This window comes from Haliotis asinina, chromosome 14 (assembly GCF_037392515.1).
Source record: "Haliotis asinina isolate JCU_RB_2024 chromosome 14, JCU_Hal_asi_v2, whole genome shotgun sequence".
Taxonomy (NCBI): Eukaryota; Metazoa; Mollusca; class Gastropoda; order Lepetellida; family Haliotidae; genus Haliotis; species Haliotis asinina.
Genome location: NC_090293.1, coordinates 54,520,820 through 54,536,662, shown reverse-complemented (window position 1 = coordinate 54,536,662; position 15,843 = coordinate 54,520,820). Strand labels below are relative to the sequence as shown.

Genomic DNA, 15,843 nt, shown 5'->3' with positions numbered 1-15,843 from the left:
TATAGGTAGACGGGTAGAAACCACCACCAATAGAACATAGTACAACCTATAGGTAGACGGGTAGACACCACCCACAAATAGTACAATCCATATGCAGACGGGCAGACACCGTCACCAATAGTACATAGTACAACCTATAAGTAGACGGGTAGAAACCACCACCAATAGTACATAGTACAACCTATAAGTAGACGGGTAGACACCACCACCAATAGTACAACCCATATGTAGACGGGTATACACCGCCACTAATAGTACTTAGTACCATATATATGTAGACAGGTAGAAACCACCACCAATAGTACATAGTACAACCTATAGGTAGACGGGTAGACACCGCCACCAATAGTACATAGTACAACCTATAAGTAGACGGGTAGAAACCACCACCAATAGTACAACCTATAGGTAGACGGGTAGACACCACCACCAATAGTACAACCCATATGTAGACGGGTAGACACCGCCACCAATAGTACATAGTACAATGTATAGGTAGACGGGTAGACACCACCACCAATCGTACAACCCATATGTAGACGGGTAGAAACCACCACCAATAGTACATAGTACAACCTATAGGTAGACGGGTAGACACCTCTACCAATAGTACATAGTACAACCTATAAGTAGACGGGTAGAAACCACCACCAATAGTACAACCTATAGGTAGACGGGTAGACACCACCACCAATAGTACAACCCATATGTGGACGGGTAGACACCGCCACCAATAGTACATAGTACAATGTATAGGTAGACGGGTAGACACCACCACCAATCGTACAACCCATATGTAGACGGGTAGAAACCACCACCAATAGTACATAGTACAACCTATAGGTAGACGGGTAGAAACCACCACCAGCAGTACAACCTATAGGTAGACGGGTAGACACCACCCACAAATAGTACAACCCATATGCAGACGGGTAGACACCTCTACCAATAGTACAACACCACGGTAAACGGGTAGACACCACTATCAACAGTAGAAGCCCAAGGTAGACGGGTAGACCAATAGCAAAACCCCGGCGTAGACAGGTAGACACAACTCTCAACAGTACAACATCACCGAAGACACTATCACCAACAGTACAACACAACGTCATTTTGAAAGTCTAGACGATCAAGCGCATATTATTTCCATGCAATGCAGGCTAAAGGAAACAGTAAGAAAAAATATCTCTACTAATTCAACATGCTTGGCTGAATGAAAATGGCAGCTGGAGAGCTACACATATGCTTCTGTGTATGGTCACTCGCAGTCTGAAGCTTGTGACAGGCGTGTGTTGACGTTACCTCGACATATCCAGCCATTGCAGTGCAGGACATTCTGAATGGATACCGTGTCTGTCTCGCTGTCCTTTTCTCTACAGCTATATCTGTCTGTTATCTCTGCTTTTATTTAACTGTCTCGTCAAGTTGTGGAATGGCCCATTCGGGGCGGTTTGACGTCGCACAAGGGATCTGGGTCCGATACCCAGCAGCCGCATTCCTTCTCCTCAGTCCCCTCCATCCCAGCCCCCTACAGCCTTAGTCCCCTCCATCCCAGCCCCCTCCATCCCAGCCCCCTACAGCCTTAGTCCCCTCCATCCCAGCCCCCTACAGCCTTAGTCCCCTACACCTTCAGTCCCCTACAGCCTTCGTTCCATACAGCCTTCGTCGCCTGCACCTTCAGTCTCCTACATCCCCAGTCCCTTACAGCCCCAGTCTCCCACAGCCCCAGTCTCCAACAACCCCATCCCAGCCCCCTACAGCCTTAGTCCCCTACACCTTCGGTCCCCTCCATCCCAGCCCCCTACAGCCTTAGTCCCCTCCATCCCAGCCCCCTACAGCCTCAGTCCCCTCCATCCCAGCCCCCTACAGCCTTAGTCCCCTACACCTTCAGTCCCCTCCATCCCAGCCCCCTACAGCCTTAGTCCCCTACACCTTCAGTCCCCTACAGCCTTCGTTCCATACAGCCTTCGTCGCCTGCACCTTCAGTCTCCTACATCCCCAGTCCCTTACAGCCCCAGTCTCCCACAGCCCCAGTCTCCAACAACCCCAGACTCCTGCAGCCCCAGCTCTTACTGCCCAAGTCTCATACAGCCCCAGTCCCCTACAGCTCCAGTCCGTTACAGTCCCAGTTCTTTACAGCCTTAGTCCCCTACAGCCTTAGTCCCATACACCTTTAGTCCCCTATTGCTCCTGTCTCTTACAGCCATAGCTCCCTATAGCCCCAGTCGAACGCAGCCCTGTCTAGTACAGCCCCAGTCCCCTGTAGCCCCAGTCCAATACAGTTTCAGTCCCCTACAGCCCCAGTCCCTCACAGCCTTTTCCCCTTACTGCCACATTTCCCCTTACAACCCCAGCCCTCGGCCCCAGCTCCCCTACAACCCAATTTTCGTCCACCCCAGTTAGCTCGAGTCGACAAGATGCCCTACAGCAAAGAGACAGTGTACAGTAACGTATGGTGTGGAACTGTCAACAACTATGCCCATCCCTGGCACAGTGACACATCTAAAACAGACGACAAAGACCTTTCGTCATTTCTGAAACTGTAACGATTCTGTACAATACTCGCCCGGGCTGCCCAGTCCGTATTTACTAGGTGCTTTCATGTCGTGTTGGAGGAAGTTAACCATGGCTACAGTACACTGGTGCCGCTGAAGAATCACTATTTGTCGCCACACCGAGTAGGTCAGTTCATTATATGATATTTATATAGCGCACATATCCACGCTACTAGAACTTGCTCAAGGCGCTGGTATTTTCCTCCTCGATCATTAGATGTTAATGACAACAGTACATGGTATTATGAATCTCAATTCCCTGGGGAGTATACAACTCTTGCTGCCTCTAAGCACACAATCGCAACGAGGTACCCATTCACAGCTGGGTGGACTGGGGCACATGGTCACAGTACTTTGTCCATGTTCACTGCACGTTGATGTAACCGCAACTAAGTGTTTGCACGTTTTCATGCAACCATCATCTGGTCACACACCAACAGATTTCGTGGGTTATTTTCATTTCTCAGGGTTGCGTACTATACACTAGAGATTGTGACATACGGAAAGAGTCTGCACACAAATTTGACTCCAAGGTTTTGTACACCCATTCACAGGTTGGCTGGATCCCGACACCTCGATCTCGCTGGATCACAAACTTGGCGCTTTCGCCAGCTCGCTCACCGCTCCCCGCCTCGCCCACCACACCCAACAGATCATATATGTTTGATACTAGTGTGTACTTTACCAAGAACCTGTCAATATTTGTTACTTGGACAATACAGGTCTCCGATGTCAAGAACAACTAAGATAGCTGTCAAGTTTAGCTGTCAAAATTATCAGATACAAGTTTCAGAAATGAATTCGACAAACCTTGTCTCATGTATGATGGCACAGTGAGTATCTATTTAGGCTAAGGCCACTGTTTTGCCTTGCAAACTTTACAACATGACCAAAAATTATTGAGAATTTTAAGAAAATGTTTAGTTCTAGTATAAACAACCTTGACCAAGTGCTTGGTTTCATTAAAGAAAGACAAGTGTAATACTCTTTTATTCGTTTGTGAAGAATTATCCCCTTTATGTACTTGCTTGCAGACGACTTTTTAGTGATCCTCAGTATGGGTGATTTAGAGAGCAGGAAGTTGATTTTAGAGTATTATAACAGGGAAATCAAATGAGATCAAGTGATTTCAAGTAGATATGGAAATGGATATAGAATTGAGCGCCAGGGAGTCGGAGGTGGGCCCAGAAAATCGACTGTCGGTGACAGGATGCGGCTTTATATTCTTGTTTCTAAAACAATCGAATGAGTTCTGAAACCTGGAGACAGAGGAACTGTGGCTGTATGTAAGGAGACAATTAAAACTGAGCTGCATGCAATGGGTTGGCAGAAACGTCGAGGAATTCCATCACCGATATTGAAACCTGAACAAAAGGAGCTAAGGTTGAACTGGTGCTTGCAGCACTGAAATTTTAACTGGGACAATGTGATTTTCTCAGATGAAAGTTCTGTGAGAGGTTGTTTCCTATTGCACCGAAACAAACTGAAAAAACCCCTTTGTATCAGCGCCCAAAGTACAGTCCGAAATTTAACGTGTGGGGTGGCATATCTGCGTTAGGGGCAACGCCCCTCTTTGTATTTGAAGAGATTATGAACAGTGAGCGGTACACAGAGGGACACTTACTTCCATCTGCTCACGTGTTCTTTGGAAAGTTTTAGATTTTATAGCATGACAACAACCCAAAACATCGTTCAAAGCATTCACAGGCCTGGTTTCGAACCCAAAATATGACATTATTAGATTTGCCAAGCCACAGCCCGGACCTAAATCCAATACAAATGTTTGGGGACTTATGAAGGAAAGTGTCAATAAGAAAAATCTGACAAATATTGCTGGAATGAAAGAAGGTGGTCCGATATTGGGACAGCAATTACCAGGACTTTCTAATTTCTTTGATCAGTAGTATGCTCCGCCACTTTGAAGCCTGCATTGCTGCCCATGGGGACTTGAAAGAATACTAACTGTTCAGCTGTCTTTGAATCTGGAGTTATGTTCTGCTAATATTCACATTTAATACGTGAGCAATGAGTGAAGAAATTTCAAAAAAATACAATCTTTAAATTCTCAATAATTTCTGGTAACCCTATAAAGGTTTGGCAGTCAGTCCTTTCCAATCATAGTAATTATGTCAGGGACGACCACAATGTACAATGTTGTTTATAGGGTGAGACAGAGACGGTCACAATGTTTATAGTTTGAGACAGGGGCAGTTACATTGTTTATAGTTTGAGGCAGGGACACTTACATTGTTTATAGGCTGAGGCAGAGACAGTCACAATGTTTATAGGCTGAGACAGAGATAGTCACAGTGTTTATAGTTTGAGACAGGGACACTTAATTCAGCCCAACTTAGTCTCCTTGTATCATATAGAGACCTCACCTTACTTAATGTGTTATATATAACGTCAATACACAGGCATTAAGTTTGCACATTAGTGTATCAATATTAGCCCCCCACACACTACAGACGAAAGGTGGAGGTATTATATGCTAATATTTGCCGGGATATCATGATGGTCCTGGAGGGTGTGTCAACAGAGCGAGGTGCCAGTCACTCCTGTGTCCTGTTACATAAATGTCCCACATCTACGACACACCAACTTCCAAGTCCAAGTGTAATATACTCAAAATAAAAGATATGGTTACTTTGACGCCACGAGATCAATTCAAATCCAAACACTGGAGGCGTCCTGTTACCAGAAGAATGATAGTGGTGGCTGGCGTGGGCAGGACCGGTTGTGGTGGATGGTGCTGTGTGTTAGGTAGGGTAGGAGTGGGGTGGTAGTGCTGAGTGATGGATCATTAGGAATTGTAGGAGTACGTTATGGTGTCGTGTGATAGGTGGTGTAGGAGTGGGGTGATAGGGCTGCGTGATCGGTGATATGTAGGGTAGGAATAGGGTTATGGTGCTGTGTGATAGGTGTGGTAGGATGGGGATGGTGGTGCTGTGTGATAGGTGGGGTAGGATGGGGATGGTGGTGCTGTGTGAAAGTAGAGGTAGGAGTAGGGTTATGGAGCAGTGTGATAGCAGGGGTAGGAGTCGGGTGGTGGTGCTGAGTAATGGGTGGAGTAGGAGTGGGGTGTTGGTGCTGTAACAGGTGGGGTAGTAGTGGGGTGGTGGTGTAGAAGTACATCAAAGATGCTGTATTGAAGTATATGGTAGGGCATTTTACTGCATGTGTGTTTCTAGCTGCATTGAAGTGTGCCTTGCGGTATTGCACTACATGGATCTTCCACGTTGTATTGAAGTGAGTAGTAGGTTATTGAACCACAGGGATGTTCCGCTCTTTATTGAGGTGTGTGGTAGGGATTTGAACCACAGGGATGTTCGCGCTATATTGAAGTGTGTGGTGGGGTACTGCACCAAATGGATGCCCCAAGCTGTATTGACGTGTGTGGTAGGGTACTGTACCAAAAGGATGCCCCAAGCTGTATTGAAGTGTGCGGTAGGGTACTGTACCAAATGGATGACCCAAGCTGTATTGAAGTGTGTGGTAGGGTACTGTACCAAATGGATGACCCAAGCTGTATTGAAGCGTGTGGTAGGGTACTGTACCAAATGGATGCCCCAAGATGTATTGAAGTGTGTGGTGGGGTATAGTACCAAATGGATGGCCCAAGCTGTATTGAAGTGTGTGGTGGAGTATTGTACCAAATGGATGCCCCAAGCTGTATTGAAGTGTGTGGTAGGGTACTGTACCAAAAGGATGCCCCAAGCTGTATTGACGTGTGTGGTAGGGTACTGTACCAAATGGATGGCCCAAGCTGTATTGAAGTGTGTGGTAGGGTACTGTACCAAATGGATGCCCCAAGCTGTACTGACGTGTGTGGTAGGGCACTGTATCAAAAGGATGCCCCAAGCTGTATTGAAGTGTATGGTGGGGTATTGTACCAAATGGATGCCCCAAGCTGTATTGAAGTGTGTGGTAGGGTACTGTACCAAATGGATGCCCCAAGCTGTATTGAAGCGAGCGGTAGGGTACTGTACCAAATGGATGCCCCAAGCTGTATTGAAGTGTGTGGTGGGGTATAGTACCAAATGGATGGCCCAAGCTGTATTGAAGTGTGTGGTGGAGTATTGTACCAAATGGATGCCCCAAGCTGTATTGGAGTGTGTGGTGGAGTATTGTACCAAATGGATGCCCCAAGCTGTATTGAAGTGTGTGGTAGGGTACTGTACCAAATGGATGCCCCAAGCTGTATTGAAGCGTGCGGTAGGGTACTGTACCAAATGGATGCCCCAAGCTGTATTGAAGTGTGTGGTAGGGTACTGTACCAAAAGGATGCCCCAAGCTGTATTGAAGTGTGTGGTAGGGTACTGTACCAAATGGATGCCCCAAGCTGTATTGAAGTGTGTGGTAGGGTACTGTACCAAATGGATGCACCAAGCTGTATTGAAGTGTGTGGTAGGGTACTGTACCAAATGGATGCCCCAAGCTGTATTGAAGTGTGTGGTAGGGTACTGTACCAAGTGGATGCCCCAAGATGTATTGAAGTGTGTGGTGGGGTATTGTACCAAATGGATGCCCCAAGCTGTATTGAAGTGAGTGGTGGGGTATTGTACCAAATGGATGCCCCAAGCTGTATTGAAGTGTGTGGTAGGGTACTGTACCAAATGGATGCCCCAAGCTGTATTGAAGTGTGTGGTAGGGTACTGTACCAAATGGATGCCCCAAGCTGTATTGAAGCGTGCGGTAGGGTACTGTACCAAATGGATGCCCCGAGCTGTATTGAAGTGTGTGGTAGGGTACTGTACCAAATGGATGCCCCAAGCTGTATTGAAGTGTGTGGTAGGGAACTGTACCAAATGGATGCCCCAAGCTGTATTGAAGTGTGTGGTAGGGCACTATACCAAATGGATGCCCCAAGCTGTATTGAAGTGTGTGGTGGGGTATTGTACCAAATGGATGCTGCAGGCAATATCCTTGTGCATCATAATGTGCCCCCATCAGGAATAGGTGTGGGTGGATAAAGGTATTTAAACGAGATGCAATCCCGTTATGACTGGTTGATTATATCTCCATTTACTATTGAAATACGATCCTAAGATTAATGAATTGATGTTCAATGACAGTGATGTTTTCATAATAAAATAGGAAAATTCCTTGCCACCCTCAAGTCCATATATGGGCATCAGCACACATAAATATTACCTGGTTACATTGGTGAGTGTAGGAAACATCTATGCAGGCTGACGATGCAACTGATCAAGGCTTGGAGAAACCCATAGAAATTGTATCAATATTGACACAGCAAAGAAAGCGAGGCGAGGAGGAAAGAGTGAGTGTATGTACGACATCTCAGCTGGCTACGTCATCACCGCCATCGTGAACAACACAGGGTGTGCTAACAAACTACACCTATAGCGAAATAGCCTATATATACCGAAGGCTCGAGGACAGGCGGCCATTTCAACGGAAGAAGAAAGAGGCGGGCACAAGTAACTACAAGTATTCAAGTGTCTGTCCCATCATCACCTACTGCACAGACAAGAACATACAGGAACTCCGAGCTCTTCGTAAGTACTTACATACAGTTACTGATAACATATCTTATCCAACTCCATAATCAAAGCGAGGATGATACTTAGCGTCCACAACATGTGACATCATCGCTCGCAAGTTCTTTACAGCACAAGAATGCTAATTAATCCCCATGAGACAAGATCAGTTGAAGCTGTGTCAGTGGCGATAGACTCGACATTGATTTCCTCTTCTCTATGATTTTTAAAGCGACATTTTGGGACAGGGGTTTGTTCCTGTAGCAAGATGACCATCGTGGTCATCACTTGGCTGATAAAAACACATTGTGCGAAACGACACACATATGTGTCATAGGCTTAGAAAGCAGGAATTCTCTAAATGGCAGTTAGGAAGATGAATACAGGTGTGACGATTCAGGTATAACGATACGTGTATAAGAATACGGATATAAGGATGCGTGTGTGAGGATACAGGTAGAAGGATACAGGTGTAGGGATACAGGTAGAGGGATACAGGTTTGAGGATTCGGGCATACGGGCACGGGTGTGGGGATACAGGTAGAAGGATACAGATGTGAGGCTACGGGTAGAATGATACATGTGTGAGGAAACGGGTAGATAGATACAGGTGTGAGAATACAGGTAGAATGATACAGGTAGAATGATACAGGTTTGAGGATTCGGGTATGCGGGCACGGGTGTGAGGATACAGGTAGAAAGATACAGGTGTAGGGATGCAGGTAGAATGATACAGGTGTGAGGATACGGGTAGAATGATACAGATGTGAGAAAGCAGGTAGATAGATACAGATGTGAGGATACGGGTAGAATGATACAGGTAGAATGATACAGGTTTGAGGATTCGGGTATACGGGCACGGGTGTGAGGATACAGGTAGAAGGATACAGGTGTAGGGATACGGGTAGAATGATACAGGTGTGAGGATACGGGTAGAAGGATACAGGTAGAAGAATAAGCCTAAAAGGGGAGAACATTAGAATAGTGAAGATCTGGCCGCGATGAAGAAATAATGGCATCGATTTACTTGCCATAAATATTCGTAACTTACTCTTCACTTGCTCACTGAATCACAATACTAACTAACTACTCTTTATCTTTCAGCTGGAGGCACGATGAACGCCAAGTTCTTCATCACCGTCCTCGTGGGCGTCATGTTACCTTCGCTCTCTCTTCAAATATGTGAGAACTTTATCCGAATTCTCATAAAACTATTAATAATATTGATAAAATTTAGAAGCCATGTTATTGTTTCAAAAATATTTATGTCTGTGGTGGTCAGTAGTGTGTTAGATTTATGATATCCGATATTTTCAGATTGGTATTAATTGTAAATTGCGAAATTGTAAGTGATGAAATTGTCTTGTCTGTTGAAAAATAGCTGCATGTGTTGATTGTTGATTGTGCTGCTTTCCAGTGGTGAGGAACTGTGGTACGTCCACCTACAGAAACGACAATGTCATAGTCGCGTCTGAACTGTCTGAGAACGCTCGGGCAGCTGCTAGAACCGTAGCAAACATCGGGACTGAGTACCAGACTTACACTGACCAGATGCGTAGCTTCTTCCGGGACGCCAGAGACACGGGAGTTGACATCAACGTGGGCGTGGTCTACTTCTCCACCAACGACAACTTCCTGTACGACGGCAGACTGATTCCAGCATCGGTGATGGCCACCGCACCCTTTCCTACCCGAAGTACTGCGACTGGTGCGACACTTATTGGGGGTCTTCGAGCAATTGAAGCTAATGTCGGCAGGATCACTGTCAGCGGGAGGCGACTTCAATTGCCAGTCATATATGCGTCCCAGATATCGAGGAGAGACATTGATGAAATCACGGCCATAGTGGCTCGACTGAGAGCGAGCAATGTATACGTGTATCTGTTCGCTGTCGGGTCGGCAGTTCTTGACAGCAACTTGGACAACCTGAGAGGCAATTTGAGTTCTGTAACTGGGAGGGAAGTCGTCTTCACCGTCCCCAACCTCTCCAGCCTAGGCCAAGAAATCACGAGACAAGTTCTTGAGTGTGACCTCATCATTCCAAACTCACGTGAGTAAACCTCGGGCTATTGCTCGTTAATGCCGACCTATAGAGAACTGTGCTTCATATTTACAGTATTATACTGTTATGTTACAATGTGTGAACCCATCTGATGGGGTTGTAATATTGTACAATATCCATATTGTACGTTAACCATCGACAATATACACGTACTGTGTGAAACAAATACACCACCTCCTTGCCGAGTTCGTTTGTCTATTACCTTATTTCACCCACACAACAACTCAAACAAGGAAGAAACATGGACAAGACTGACAGGAAGTTTGTAGTTTTATGTGTTGTCTTATTTTCTTGCTTCAGTATATATTACATACGTCTGTGTCCTGTAGTTATGCACCTCAGCAATGTAATAACTGTACATTGTTGTGACGTGGGACGTGTAGTTGAGGAAGTATTGCTCACTGTAATGTTTCAGTGTGCTCCAACTGTATCATCGAAGAGAGCTCCGCCCTCATCCCCCACCCAGACCGATGTGACAAGTACATCCAGTGCTACATCCAGGGAAACCAGATCTTGACAGCCGAGTTCTTCTGTCCCCACGGCACCCTGTACGACCGCACCCTCTCCACCTGTGAGCATGCAAACAAGGTCCTCAACGACAGACGAAGCAAGACCGAATGTCGTGAGTAGCGATGACGTCACGTACCCGAGAGCGGGATTAATACTGCAGGAAGCGCTAGTAAAATAATCAACATGCCTGCACCTTCGATTGTCAAACATTGCGTTGCTATCGTCCGCCATGTGTGTAAAAATCGTTTAGTTGAGGTTCAAACTCGGCTTTCAATCTACGTGTACGCAATACCAATATAGAACTGGTAGGTCTTATGGGTAAGACTTCCGCCCGTATTTCCCCTTAAATTTCATTCTAGTCAAATCATATCTCCTGAAGATATTCCTCAGCTGGTAATAATGAGTTTTTTAGATGTTTCTTCAGGTTTTATGTTAACCTACTGAAACACACATCTAACAAAGAGACACTCTAAGAACGTTTTCCTCAATGTTAAAACTTAGGGGGGATACGGGCGGAAGTCTTCCCGTGTTTTGAGTGCTGATCGATAGGCCAGTAAGCCATGATTATGTTTATATGAAGTTTTAATGGATTGCATGCGATGGCAGCGTAGCAAACGGCAAAGCAGGCGGATGGGGTACACAGAAGGCTCCGCCCTTGTCTAGATATAGTGTACTGTGAAGCGTTTGGGTCGGGGGTCAATTTATAGATATCTTTTCAAAAAATCTTTAATTCTCGCAGTGACACGAGGGTCTGTACACCTCACCCCATTTCATGAACAATGTCAATGATCACAGTCTCTTCTCATCCCGGTCTTTAAAGACTATGCAAAGTCTCTCAGATAAAGTGATCCTTACGCTATTGGTTTCTCCTCTGTAGAGTGGTGTGCGAATAACAACGGCCGCTACCAATACCAGGACAGCTGCGCCGCCTTCTGGCAGTGTGGTGGTACCATAGGGGCGATCACTCTGGAGGCCAGGTGCTGTCCTCAAGGGCAGCGGTTTGACACAGCCTCCAGCACGTGCATCAACGATTTCAGGTGTGACAGAACCGTCAAGTACGCCCACGCGTCTTACTGCAAGACGTTCTACCAGTGTAACGGGGAAGAGATGGCGTCCGACTGCTGTGGTGCCGGCACTGGTTTCGTCAGCAACGACACATTCAGCGACTGCGCTCCACGGACCGACTGTGTCGACCAGAATTGCCAGGAACCCAGCAGACTCCCGAGTACGTATTTTATCATTTACTGAACTGACAGGTACAAGAAAAAATACATTCCCAAATTCACTTTGACTATAGAATTAAAAATGTTATGAAATGACAGAAAACACAGGCAACCCAGCAAACGTGACTTTCCAAACATCCGTATGAAAAGAAATCGTCATCAAACATCAAGTTCCTATGCAACCGTCGGACTCGTGTTTACACTGTTGTAACTACCAGTGTTTTGTTCTGTTACACACACAAAAAAAAAAGAAAAAAAAGAAGCCAAGTTTATCAATGTCAACTACGTGAGAATCTAGTTAAGTTGAGTTTTATTTTGAGTTCAGCAATATGGCGGACGTGCGAATCTAGGACTCTAAGGATAACTAGACTCAGTGTATTGGTCAGTCCGCCTAAATATACCCAGGGACACTAATAAGGGAAACCACATAATGGCAGCGTTTCTTGTTGCTCAGATTTTCCCACACCGCTATTCAAAGCTGGCAATGAAACACTTCCTGTATTCCTTTATTTCTTGCTGTCAGTATATTATTCCAAGACTCCACAACCGTGTTTCTTTTCTAACTCACGTCTAATTGCCTGTCCATGATTACACCCAGTTACTGTCGGTATGATGCTCATACTGGGTGGCACGGCCCGCGTGTAATGTGGACGTAATCTGTTTCAGCTTGCAACATTGAAGCTGTTGGCGACTGTCAGTTCAGGCACGTGTGGAACGGTGTCACATTCGCTACCCAGGACTGTCCGACAGGGTATGGCTTTTCCGTCACAACCTGCGCATGTTCCATTGAGCTGTCTCCACAGACGGTCTGCCCTAGACCCAGGATAAACGATAATACTTGTAAGTCGATCCTAGGCAGATAGATGAATTAACGCTCGAGTTAAGGGAGGTGTGTTAGCAACAGACAGATAGATAGATTAACGTTCGGGTAGAGGGAGGTGTGTCAGATATAGACAGACACATTAAACCCAGGTAGGAGGAGATGTGTTAGATATAGACAGACACATTAAACCCAGGTAGGAGGAGATGTGTTAGATATAGACAAACAGATGGATTAACGCTCGAGGTAGTGGAGGTGTGTCAGGGATAGACAGATAGATAGATTAACGTTCGGGTATAGGGAGGTGTGTCAGATATAGACAGACACATTAAACCCAGGTAGGTGAAGATGTGTTAGATATAGACAGACACATTAAACCCAGGTAGGAGGAGATGTGTTACATATAGACAGACACATTAAACCCAGGTAGGAGGAGATGTGTTAGATATAGACAGACACATTAAACCCAGGTAGGAGGAGGTGTGTTAGATATAGACAAACAGATGGATTAACGCTCGAGGTAGTGGAGGTGTGTCAGGGATAGACAGATAGATTAATACTGTCGTAGAGGTTATGGGTCAAATATAGATAGATAGATAGATACATGTAGGCATGGAAGTCGAATGGATGGATTTTACAACGTATCAAATGTTCCTATTTCTAGTGGACTGCAAGGAAAATTTCCTGACAACAATGGCCAACTACGATGGCAGTAATTCCTATTTCGACGACGAGGAACCGTGGCCATGGAGCATCAAGAACAACAACGTCACCAAAAGCCCTACCGTTGGGGGGATCTACGACGGCATTCAGTCGTACCTCTCTATACCGCGTACGGCTACGACAGGGGAGATAACTAAGAACGGGATGTGGGCACGCATCGTGTACCAGGACGGGACAGACAACGGTCAGCCACTGAGTCAAGCCAGGGTTCTCCTCAGCAACGCCCCATGTGATGGTTCGGTTGATTCTAATCAAGATGCTTCCATTTTAGTCACTACTACACCCAACCAGGGTCTTGTCACAGTTAGACTCGTCACCGACAGCGGCACAGAGTACGACTACAGCGACGATGTCCCAGTCACTGTGTCGCTGAACTACAACACTCAAACGGTATGATCTTTTGTCGGTTTGAAAAATGCACTTTCTAACTCAGATATCCGATATTTAGTAAATTCTACTGATCACTTTTCATCGTTCTCACAATATCGATCACTTCATTAACTGGTCCAAACTCGATCACCTACAAAAAATATTACTGTTTGAATATTACCCAGCATGAAACCAAAACAACACGTGCACATACAAACGCACGTACATACCGGTGTTTGATATTCGACAATGACACCTTTAAGAGGCAGGATTAAATCATTTTGAAGCTGTGAGAGAATGTTCTTGCTTGCTGGCCGAAAGAGTCCGTGTCTTTTGACTATAACTGTGTTTATGACAGTGATTCTAACTCCCTCTCACTCTCACTCTTGCTTTCTCTCTCTCTTTCTCTCTCGCGCGTGTGTGATCATATATAATCAAATAGCCACTCTTACTGAACGTCTTCATGGTAAATGTCCTCACAATTTGTTGAACAATACGTCAGTCTGTACAACTGTAGATGTCCTTGTTACAGTATAACCAAAATGACAAGAAAACTGTCACCTTCCTCTACGACAACAACGTCCTCAGCGCCAGCCTGAACATCAACGGCATCAGCGTCGACCAGAAAGATGCCACTGCAAGTGCAACAGGAAATTCACGTATGTACACTCTTACGGCGCGAGTTTCGTCCCTGACCTTTACCTGCATCGATGATAACTAACTCGTCTGGGACGGGGGACTATCACGCGGTCCTGTTCCTGGACGGAGGATCTACTTCCAGAGCAGCCCTTGCCTTAGTCTCAAAGCTACCAAGATGTTTTAATGGATTCCAAACCTTGGCAAGGTTAATATATTATAGCCAGCAAAATCAGATATATGTTATTTTTTACTCCCAACAAGTCAATGCAGAGTGAACATATATGCTACATGTCGCTGATGACTCACCATGCTGTATGAACCACCTCCCCGTTGTATTGTCATGTAGTCTCTGACCTTGTGACATAGGCTGTCCTCTATTTCAGCCATTGGAACACGAAGTTGCGGTCTCAAGGTCGGCAAGGGAGATAACGTTCAGAGATTGTTCAAGGGAACTGTAGAGAGGGTAAGCAACCGCATAGGTGATTTTGTCCGACAAAACACAGTGGTACGTTATAGAGAGGGCCTAAGGGTGATAGGTTATAGAGAGGGCTTAAGAAATATAGGTTATAGAAGTTGCTAATGAGTGATACGTTACAGAGAGGGACTGAGAGTGACACGTTATAGAGAGGGACTGAGAGTGACACGTTACAGAGAGGGACTGAGAGTGACACGTTACAGAGAGGGACTGAGAGTGACACGTTATAGAGAGGGACTGAGAGTGACACGTTATAGAGAGGGACTGAGAGTGATACGTTACAGAGAGGGACTGAGAGTGATACGTTACAGAGAGGGACTGAGAGTGACACGTTATAGAGAGGGACTGAGAGTGATACGTTATAGAGAGGGCTTAAGACGCAGATTAACATGATTGGTATTCACGGTACGCGGAAGGAATCTAGACATGATGGCAATGTATAAGACCCAATAATGAGACATTGATAGGAGTAGTAACATTCATGTAATACTGAACACTGGCGATATTATAGGGACTAACGAACAATTTGGATACTGTGATGGGCAACAGGGATACCGTGATTAACAATGTAACGGACAATAGTTATCCAATGATAGAAGTATAGCGGACAATAGTCATCCAATGATGAACAGTGTGACCAGCAATAGTTATCCAAGGATAAACTTTGTGACGGACAATAGTTATCTAGTGATGAACAAGACAGATACTGCGACCGACAATAGCGATACAATGGTAAGTCATGTGCTTTTCATTCTGCAGGTGGAGATGCACTTTGACTGCGTTTCCTTCCCAGCCTTGTAAGAGTGGCGCACACTACCGTCATGCCCAAGCTTGCGTCAACGTCAACTACGTCATACTTATATTATTAATTTATCCATTGTATTTCATGAATAAAATTTGCATTTATTTCCTTTTTTTATAAATCTCGTGTCACTATTCAGTTTTGGTTTTACTGGAAATGGCATG

At 45.4% G+C, this 15,843-nt stretch overlaps 1 protein-coding gene across 1 annotated transcript; it reads left to right on the top strand.

The window, feature by feature from the left end:
• The first annotated feature begins 9,166 nt into the window (after positions 1-9,166).
• On the top strand, positions 9,167-15,800 carry LOC137262241 (uncharacterized). Its single transcript, XM_067800044.1, has 9 exons — positions 9,167-9,238; positions 9,474-10,106; positions 10,534-10,740; positions 11,506-11,853; positions 12,518-12,691; positions 13,336-13,784; positions 14,296-14,422; positions 14,786-14,865; positions 15,637-15,800. Exons 1-9 carry the CDS (start codon positions 9,172-9,174, stop codon positions 15,676-15,678), a joined length of 2,127 nt encoding a protein of 708 aa, XP_067656145.1. The 5' UTR covers positions 9,167-9,171; the 3' UTR covers positions 15,679-15,800.
• The last annotated feature ends 43 nt before the right edge of the window (positions 15,801-15,843 follow it).